This window comes from Panthera leo, chromosome E2 (genome assembly GCF_018350215.1).
Source record: "Panthera leo isolate Ple1 chromosome E2, P.leo_Ple1_pat1.1, whole genome shotgun sequence".
Lineage (NCBI taxonomy): Eukaryota > Metazoa > Chordata > Mammalia > Carnivora > Felidae > Panthera > Panthera leo.
The window spans coordinates 7,639,921-7,649,788 of NC_056693.1; the positions used below are offsets into that span (position 1 = coordinate 7,639,921).

Below are 9,868 nucleotides of genomic sequence, written 5' to 3' on the forward strand. Positions count from 1 at the left end.
ACCAGGTCATTCTTTATAATTAAACTCACAGTATCCACCCCCCTCGAGCCGGCCCCGCCTCCTTCCTGGGGAGGCCACGCCCCCTACCCTCGGGGGTTCCGGGTGGGTAGCCCGAGCCAGCCGGGCGGCGTGCGAGCGCAGCCGGGGCCCGCCCCCCGAGCGTTAGACTTCCGCGGTCGGCTCCGCCCCCAGGGCCTCGAGCATGCGCCGCCGGACCAGGGAGCGGCGCAGGTGCAGGCGGTAATCGGCCAGCAGCAGCTCGTCGTGGCGCACCAGCGGGTGCCCGAGCCCGCGGAGGCGGAGGCCGCAGCGCAGCAGACGCGAGCGAGTCTGGAAGTCCGCGACCGTGATGAGCCACCTGCGAGGGGCGGGGCCAAGAGGACAGGGACGGGGCGGAGACCGAAGGGAATCGCTGGTGGTCCCTGCCTGGTCCCTGTTCGTTTACCCACTCGGGTTCCTCATCCCGTCACTCTGTCCCGAAACCCCTCGGCAGCCCTGACCTCTCGCCGAGGTCCACCCGGACTTCGACCCTCGCACGGGTCGTTCTAGGTCCCGTCTTCTCTCAATCTAATTCTGTCCCCTGGTCGTCGTCTGTCGAGGCTCCCCGTCTTTTCGAACCGCCGCTCCAGGGCCCGCCCCTTTCTTTGTCCAGTCCCGCCCCCTCAGTGAGTCTCAGGCGCGTCCCCAGATTTAGGTTTCTCCCGGTCCCGCCCCCAACCCGACCCTCCAGGTCCCTTGCCCACCCGATCCCTCCTGGCCCCACTCTTCCAATGTGCTCGGCCCGGGCTCCGCCCCCTCATAGCCGCCTTCCCAGGCTCCGACCCCACGCTTCGGTTTTATCCGTCCAGGTCACCACCTGGGTCCCTCGAAGTCCATTTCCTCACTCCAGATCCCGCCTGCTCTCTGATCTCACCTGGCCCTGCCCCCGCCCTGCGCTCACTCTCGGCTCCGCCCCTTCCCGGTTCTCACACTCTGCCCCGTCGTCCCGCACTTTCACCACCAGCCGCACCCAAATCCGGTGCTTCCAGACTCAGTCCGGCTCTCCTTCCCTTCCCGGCCCCGAGTGGGACTCGGCGCCTTGGCTCTGGCTCCGCCCCTCCCTCCACCTCCCTAGGCCACACCCCTCACCTCCTCCACTCCAGGCCGCGCAACCTGCTCCCCGCCGCCAGGCCCTTCCCGGTCGCTCCCAGCCTGGGATCCGCCACAGACTCACCTGTCCCGGCACCCCGCCGTCCCACAGATGACGTTCGTATTTTCAAAACGGATACTGGTCACGCGCCCGCTCTCCATGGCCCCGGGTAACTCGGCCTCCAGAGCCTCCAGCACCTCCAGATGGGTAAAGTCCTCCTCTGGCTGGAGGAGTCAGGAGAGAGCGCCTCAGCATGTGACGCTCGTGGGCAGCAAGGTTCCGGAAGCCCCCACCTTAGACCCACCTGTAGAAGCTGCCAGAATCCCAGGTGACATTTGAGGGGCAAGCTTCACACTCTATCTCGGGAGCCTATCGCTCTAGTCAGACCCGGGAGAACAGGTATCTCTCAGGTAGAAAAGCATCAACTGTCATTCTAGGTCATTCTCCAAAAATATCAGTTCTCACCAGGCGGATTTGCCAGTAGTCAATGAGCAGTTGGCTTAAATAATTCGCCAATTTGGTCAACTTTACCAATCTACCAAAAACTTTTCCAGCAACCTGCATTGGATGACAGACTTTTAGCGGCTCTTAAAGATCCCGCAAGGATTTAAGTTGTACACGTTTCCGTTTATGTTCCTATCAGCATTTTAAGGAATGTCCGGTTGCAAAAAATAATAATAATAACAATAAGGGTCATAGGGGGTTTGACTTGTCATTCGGAAACATATTGATCACTAACCACATTTTTAGCGTGAGATTACCATCCAGAAGGTGATATCCCATCATCAGAACATATAAAATTGCTGAGAAAATAGGGTGACATCATGACATCGGTCACCTCCAGGAAGGCAAGCTGTGCCATGTATGTGAGGAGGAGGCGGGGTCCCCTGTCCAAAGCCACAAAGAAGAGGAGGGATGGGCTCGGAATGAGCTCCTAGAACAAGGACAACAATCTCTGTGTTGGGGTAAAGTCACACAGATCACCTGAGGGAGTGCGTCTGAGACCAGTGCCTGAAACACGGGAAGCATCCCATTAAGGTCAGCTCTTCTCGGGTAACTTTTGAGTGAGAACCTAACAGATACCTCTGCTGACCGATGGCAGCGATTGCCAAAGGATTTGTACCAGGAATGACCGGTTCACCGAATCTTCCCAAGACATGGGTTTCATCTTGAGTCTCTGCTGTATTTGCAAACTTAACAGAATTGCATAGGATCGATTAGCAGGTCACTGGCCTTCCTTTGTTTGTTTGTTTTTTTTTTAATTTAAAATTTTAATGTTTATTTTTGAGAGAGTGAGAGAGAGGCAGAGCGTGAGCAGGGGAGAAGCAGAGAGAGAGGGAGACACAGAATCTGAACAGGCTCCAGGCTCTGAGCTGTCAGCATAGAGCCCAACGCGGGGCTCGAACTCACAAACCGTGAGATCATGACCTGAGCAGAAGTCGGACACTTAACCAACCGAGTCACCCAGGTGCCCCTAGGACACCTGCCTTTCAGCCTCAGCCCTTCTCTGCCCCTCGTTCTCCCGCTCTCTCTGCCCCTCCCAGGTCATCAGTGACAAATGTGACGTCTGACCCTTTGGCAAATTCATAATCAATTTTTAGCGACCTGTCCTGTGCCGAGCCCACAGCTGGCCAGCTGCAGAGCCTAGATTGAAGCCCTGCCCACCTCATTTCTGAGCCTGCTCCCTTTCTATCGTCCCACCCAAGCTGTGCAGAGACTGGGGGTCTGGGGTCCCAGGGGCAGGGGGCCACTCACCGAGGTCTCCATGCACAGACAGAGAGGCTGGGCAGCGGGTGGTGTGGGAAACCTCCGGAGGCATGGTAGCTCTCGGTCCAGCGCCTCGTATTCTGCAATGACCTGACGCAGGTACTGCTTCCTGGGGAGAGAGCGAGCGGGCAGGGACCTCGGCGGTCAGGGAGGGGGCTGTCATCGCCCCCCAGGGGGGCTGAGATCAGAAGTCATGAGACCAGGGGCCACTCACGAGGATCTGACAGGCCTGCCCAGGCTCCGAGTCTGCGTCTCCTCTAGGGTCTCCATGTCCACAAGGAGGGCTCCTGGGGATGGAGACCGGGTGTCAGCCGCCCTGCGCACCCCTCAGACGTTATTCGGCTTCAGCGGGCTTCCCCGAGTGTTGTCCGTACCATTCCCGAATGGCTCTTATGCCAGTTACCGGGCTATTTATTGACTCTCAGCTCCCAACGCCCCACTGCATCCACTCCGTCGGTGATCCCCGGGCGGGGACTCTCCTAACCCCTGCTCTGCTCCGACTGCTGGGTTCCCGTTAGGCTCTGCCCACAGGGGGCGCTAGAGAGGGGCTGCAAGGCAGGAGGAAGAGGGAGGGAGGGACTCGCCCGGTTTTGCTTCCCATTCCGCAGCACCCCCAACACCATTTGAACCCGGTGTGTGGTTTTCTCACCGTCTCAGAACCGGCCTCCTGAGGCCAACCAGACCGACAACAGCCGCCGATCGGCCCTTCTAGACGACCCCTCCCTCGACTAACTGGTCTCTCTTGTGGCCAACCGCTAGTTGTCCCCCATAATCCGTTTTCCCCTTCCTCTGCAGTCTTCGGGTTTTCCCCGGCACACAGCCACCCAACTAGAGACATCAGTTCCCAGCATCCCTTGCGGCCGCGTGTGGCCATGCGAGCGAGTTCTCGCCGAAGGTGTTGGGGGAGGGAGGGGTGCAACTTTGGGCTCATTTGTTGGACTCGCTGCCCCTTCCCTCGGACGGAAGCGTGACCGTAGCGACGAGCCAGCTTCCGCGAGGCTAGAGCAACAATGCGGCGGGAACCCGGGTCCCCGCGTCATCTCATGCGGCTGGGATGTCCCAGCAAGCCGGACCGCCTGATCCCCTGTCGCGCTCTCGTCTTAACGCCATTGCGTTTGGGGGCGTCTCTTTGTTGGGGCAGCCGAACAGAGAGCAGGTCGTGACGCTGATCACGCTTCTGCCGGCCATAAACAATTTCACGGAGCACCAACGTCAGCCGAGGCCTCTCTGTGACCAGGGCGGGCCGAGATAAAAATAAGGCCACTCCGGAGCCTCGTCTCAACACGACAGAACATGAACACCGCCCGAACCACAAAGTGACCAAAGAGCCTCCGCTTGGTTTAGAGCTGATGCTGCCTCGTTCCCGCCCACGGTGTTAGCGCCGTTCATTCCTCCTGCGTCACAGACTTGCCTCCACTTCCTGCCAGCATCCCAAGCCTGCTCCCCCGAGGGCTCCCAAAGTCACCTAACCTAACAGCCCCTCCTAGGGCATTCCGTGTGTTAGGGACTCCCTCGGTACAAGCCAATAAACTCAGTGGTGTGCTGGTAAATGTTTAATTAATCTCTTTCTCGCTCTCAAATGTTTCATTAATGTCACGCTCCCTGTCTCTCTGTCTCTCTCACACACACAGATTGTAGCATTTGCCAGTTTTCACGCTGTCAATATACCCACCATGACCAATTTCATGCTCCCCACGGTTTTAACAACCAGCTTGCAAACCTTAACAATCGGCTCTTGCGAGCAGGGACAGGCTGTCTCCAGCACACGGCTATGTCACAGCTATGCTCCTGGCGGTCTTTGACTTTCGGGGTGTTGACATAGCTCAGCTTGTACCATCGGAAATCCCCTTCTCTGGTCCCCATCCTCCACCTTCCCATCTGTTTGCGCAGGGCAGCTGGGACGATCTTTCCATCTCAGCGCCCCTCGCTCACAAACCACCAGCGGCTTTCTCTCGCCTTCAGAATAAAGTCCTCCCCGAGGCGGGGACTTGCGCCTCCGTGCGTGATCTGGGGATGAGACACAGCATTGTGGGGTCCACCCCAGACCGATGGGATCAGAATCTGCATTTTAGCAAGATCCCCTTTGAGAAGCGCGGGCCCTGCGTGCGGTAACCCCCGTTGGCTTCTCCAAGCTATACTGGCCTCCCCTACACCCCTCCAACACCGCGATCCCTACAGATCCATCCATGGAATAACAATAATAGCTCTATGTTTACAGGCCTTTTTATTTATTTATTTTTATTTTATGTATTTATTTTGAGAGACAGAGAGAGAGAGAGAGAGAGAGCAGGGGAAGGGCAGAGTGAGAGAGAGGGAGAGAAAGAGAATCCCAAGCAGGCTCTGCGCTGTCAGCACAGAGCCTGATGTGGGGCTTGAACCCGTGAGCCGTGAGATCATGACCAGAGCCGCAACCAAGAGTCGGGCGCCTAACCAACTGAGCCAGCCAGGCGCCCCATATATGTTTACAATCCCTTTTAAAAAGCCAAGCACTCGGGGCACCTGGCTGGTTCAGTCGGGAGAGCATGGCAATTCTTGATCTCGGGGTTTTGAGTGCAAGCCCCACATTGGGCATAGAGCTTACTTTAAAATAAAAGGCCAATCACTTTCAAAAGTGTTTTCCGCTGCATCCTCACGACTACTTTCTGATGAAACGGAGGCGTAGAAAGATTACGTGACCTGCCCAAGGTCACGCAGCCGTAAGTGATAGAATCAGGATAAAAATCCGGGCGTCTGGATCCAGACCCTGTGTTCTCAGTCTCCCCAGTCTGCTGTCTGTCCTCCACTCTCATCTAGACAATGTGCTCTACCCTCCAAAAGGTCCCAGTCTGGCGGGGGAAGCAAAGGGCAATACGAGCTACAGTGGCGGTGTCACAAGGTGAAAGGGAAGCCCAGTCTAGGGGCAATCAGAGGAGGCTTCTCGGAGGAGGTAATGTCTACAGTAAGACCTGGGGATAAGGAGGAGCTTGCCAAATAAAGAAATGGCAGGAAAAAGATGTCTATGCAGAGGACCACCAGGGACTAAGGTCTTTAAGCACAAGAGAATATGGCCATCCGCAGGAACTTCTCAGACTTCTCTTCAGCCCCAAGCTAAGAAGCAGTTATTGCATTTGTAGGTTATTAATTATTTGTGAGATGGTGTATTTCATGTCCGCCCTCTTTGCATGAGAACAGGCTGGGTCATTTCATTCATTAGGCACCATAGGCAAAGCGCTTGGGACCCACGGGCTGGCTTGCTTTCTTTCTTTCTCTCTTTCATTTATTTATTTTGAGAGAGACAGAGAGTGTGAGTGGGGGAGGGGCAGAGAGCCAGAGAGAGAGGGAGAGAGAGAGAGAGAGAGAGAGAGAGAGAGAGAGAGAGAGAGAATCCCAAGCAGGCTCTACATGTCAGCACAGAGCTCTACGTGGGACTCCATCTCACAAACCGTGAGATCATGACCTGAACTGAAATCAAGAGTCAGACGCTTCACTGACTGAGCCACCCAGGCGTCCCGCCACCGGCTTTCTGTCGGCCGATGCCAACCTGGTAAGTTAAAAAAGCGTCACTCGTCCCAAAGTACCACCAAGAAAGCCACAAAGCTGAAATGAACAAATATTGATCTACAAAACTGGCCAACTCGTCAACTCAGTTCCACTCGACTTTTCTGGAGCCAAACATAAATTATATTTGTCAGGCGGGTGCCTCAGTCCAGATTAGAGATGATGTGGGGCAGGGATCTCCAAAGGAAAAGAGGCCTTCAAAGACACTAAAAAGACACCCACTCAGCCATTCCCATCCTTCTTCCCCCCCGTTTGAGAAGTGTCCATCCCTCGTCCATGCAGCTCAGGGGAGGCTCCCCACTCTCCTTTCTCCGAAGGCATCCCATCCAGTTTGAACCAATGCCTTGCAACTCTTACCGTTTGTTGTAATCACCTGGCAAGCATTCAAAAACTATGGGTGCAAGGACCCAAGTCCTAGAGATTCTGGTTAAGTTGGATCTGAAGCGGGTTTGGGTATAGATGTTTTGGTTTTAAATCCTCCCACCTTATGTAGGGCCAGAGTTGAGGAACGCTGACTAAAATAATCATGATAATCTTTTTGCCAGGGGTCGAGACAAAGTGAGTGGGTGACTGAGTGCTGGCCAAAAAGACGTGAGGAGGGGTCATGTGGGGGCTCTTAAGACGAACAACCCTCTGCAAGTGATGCCTGGAGCTGTGGCAGCCATTTTGTGGCCATGAGGTAAGCAGGCTGGTGTGCAAGGGAGATACATCCCGGACTAAAACATAGGGAAATAAAAGCTGGGTTCTCAATGACATCATTGAGCTGCTGACTCCACCAAACCCAAACCCCACCCCACTTCCAGGCTTCCTTTTGAGTGATGGTGGCTCTCCTCTTCTTTCTTCTACACTAAGTCCAATTTTTATTACATGCTAGCCAAATGCATCCCCAATACATATTGATTGAGTGAATGAATGAATGAGTGAGTGAATGACGTGTGTAGGGGGCAAGTAGGGAGCCCCGGAGCACGAGCCTGAAGTTGTCAGCTTGTGGCCCACCACCCAGGGTCTGAGGCTGAGGGGCTGGGACTCCATCCCAGAAGTGTTGGAGAAGGAAGGGGGGGTGTGAGCAGAGGAGGGACAGGGTCAGTGCTGGCAGTCAGATGACCCCCCAGAAGCCAAATGGGGGATGGGCTTGAGGAGAGAAACCGGAGACCGGGAGTTAGATAGGGAAAGAGGAAGAGGACAAGACCTGAGTTGGGGCTGTGGGGATGGAAAGGCAGGGAGACAGGGCAACGGGAGCGGGCAGGAAGATGGGGCTGGGGACCAAAGGCTGTGGGCGGAAGTGGGGGTGGGCAGTATCTGGGGTCTAGCCCACTGGCCATGTTGGCAGTGGGACCACTGAAGGTGGGCAGGACGGAGGAGGAGCGGCTTTGGGGTTAGCTGCTGAGCTCAGTGAGGGAGAAAAGGGGAGCGTGAGGGACCAGGGCAGAGCACCTAGGGAGACCACAGCCTCAGAAGAGTTAAGGCCCCAGAGGCTCATGGGAAATGTAGTTCTGGGTCCAGACCATCGGCCAGGGAACCGCAAAGGTTCATGAGACATGTGATCTAAGGGCCAAAGGGTGCCACCCAGGAATCTGGTCAACATCAGAGTCTGGGATGGCTCTCTGGTAGGCCAGTGACTCGCTTAAGGCCACACTGCAAGCCAATGTTACCACACAGTGCACGGATGAAAGAAACCCCCCCTGCCCGCCCCCAACCCCCCCCCCCCACACACACACACACTCACAAGGCTCAGTACCTGCCTCCCTGTGCATGCTGGGGTTGCCGGTGGTGGAGGAGTACAGGGTCTCCACCTCTTGCTGCATCCTGGGAAGGCGGGTGAGGGATGTCTCAGGAGGATGGGGAGAAGAACCCTGACTCGCCCACCCTCTCCAGCTCCTTCTCTCCACGGCCGCCTCCTCCTTCTTCTCTTTGAAGCCCCGGGGGAAAACCATGGAAGAACTGGAAGGCTGAGACCACATAGGAATGTGGATTCCCCTAACCTCTGGGAACCCAACGAGTTCCAAATGCTGTGTGCCCCGGTTCCTTCTCTGCCACTTTCCCGTGTCTTCCTCTGTCTCTCCAGATCTCCTTGGGACTCTGCCTCTCCCCGCCTCTCTCCCTCCCCGGTCCTCTTTCTCTCCCCATGTCTCCACCACCCTCCCGCTTTTACTCTCTCCCCATCTCTTCCCCTGATCTCTCCCCACCTCTCCTCCACTCTTTCCCTTGGTTTCTCTGCCCTCTTCCCGCCCACTTCTCTCCCCCTCTCTCCCTCCATCCCCCTGGACTCCTCGGCTAGTTTCCCCACCATCTCCCCAGCCCTCCGGCCCTCTTCAGAGTCTGCCTCTCTCCAAGCCTACCTCTCTGTTTCCCTACCTCTCTCCCCACCTCTCCCCAGCCTCCTTTATCCATCTCTCTTCTCTCATAACTGGCTCCCCTGCCCTCTGTCATCCCTTTTCTGGTCCCACTTGCCCTCCGCTCATCCCTGTCTCACGCAGGAACTGGTTAGACACAGGCCAGATTCAAACAGAAATGGGATTCTATATGGGGTGGGGGGGAAAGCTGGTCAGGGCACCTGGTTGCCATGGTACCTCCAGAGGGAGGGGGAGGGGCTGGAGGTTCCATCTCCTGGCTGGGAGGGAAAAAGGAGCAGGGGGTCGGGGGGCCTGGACCTCTGGGTCTAAGGGAGGAAGGAAAGAGAGCCTGGATTCCTGGATCCAGAGGAGAACGGTCTGGGGGGCGCCTGCGCCTGAGTGCGGGAGTAAAAGGGCTGTGCCAAGCAGGTGTCCCTAAGGCAACTCTTTCTTCTCAGTCTGCAGAGGTCTCAGCAGGAACTGTGAGAGAAGAGACTGGGCTTGCTTAGTTATGCCGTCTGTCCTTCCATCTCTGTCTCTGTTACCTGTATCTCTAGTCCTCTGCCCTCCACTCCCAGATGGTCTCTGCCTTGAATGCCCATTATTCCTGCCTGATATGCATAGATTCTCTGCTTTCTAGCCTAGTGGCACCTTGATTTTCTCAGTGATTTCTTCAGGGGCGAGCTTAAAAATCAATCTAGAATGCAGAGTCAACCCCCTGGACTTTTGCTGGATACAAGAGGATCTTTCTTTTTCCAGCACGGTTGCCAGGCTGGTCAGAGTCGAGGTCGGAGCTGCCGGGGGCTATCACGTCACCATACGGGGAGAGAACGTGCCTGGCGAGGAAAGCAGAAACCAAAGATGCAGACAGATTCCTGATGATGGTGATTGGGAAACCTGGATCCAGCCATGGCTGAAGCTGTCATCCACTCAATTAATTCCCTGTTATGCTGAAGTCCTTTGAGTCTCTGTCATTGCCAGTTAAAACATTCCTCACTTAGGGGCGCCTGGGTGGCTCTGTCGGTGAAGCGTTCAACTTTGGGTCAGATCATCATCTCACACTTCATGGGTTCGAACCCTGCGTCAGGCTCTGTGCTGACAG

At 56.0% G+C, this 9,868-nt stretch overlaps 1 protein-coding gene across 7 annotated transcripts; it reads right to left on the minus strand.

Annotated features, from left to right (window-relative positions):
• Positions 1-7: 7 nt before the first annotated feature.
• CE2H19orf81 (chromosome E2 C19orf81 homolog) lies at positions 8-8,972 on the minus strand. Of its 7 annotated transcripts, none has more exons than XM_042918929.1 (6): positions 8,801-8,972; positions 8,172-8,239; positions 3,111-3,183; positions 2,885-3,005; positions 1,214-1,353; positions 8-358 (listed from the first exon to the last, which is right to left on the minus strand). In XM_042918929.1, the coding sequence occupies exons 1-6, from the start codon at positions 8,836-8,838 to the stop codon at positions 163-165; spliced, it is 636 nt and encodes a 211-aa protein (XP_042774863.1). In that variant the 5' UTR covers positions 8,839-8,972; the 3' UTR covers positions 8-162. The 7 variants fall into 7 exon arrangements, with proteins under 7 accessions (XP_042774863.1, XP_042774862.1, XP_042774864.1 ...); XM_042918928.1 differs by having other exon boundaries at positions 8,789-8,972; XM_042918930.1 differs by having other exon boundaries at positions 8,885-8,965.
• Between the last annotated feature and the right edge of the window lie 896 nt (positions 8,973-9,868).

Coding starts and splice junctions, on each gene's coding strand:
- CE2H19orf81 (XM_042918927.1), bottom strand. CDS start 8,394: ATGTGGTCTCAGCCTTCCAGTTCTTCCATGGTTTTCCCCCGGGGCTTC. Junction 3,006..3,110: donor GGCAGGCCTGTCAGATCCTC/GTGAGTGGCCCC, acceptor CTCTCTCCCCAG/GAAGCAGTACCTGCGTCAGG. Junction 1,354..2,884: donor GTCTGTGCATGGAGACCTCG/GTGAGTGGCCCC, acceptor TGACTCCTCCAG/CCAGAGGAGGACTTTACCCA.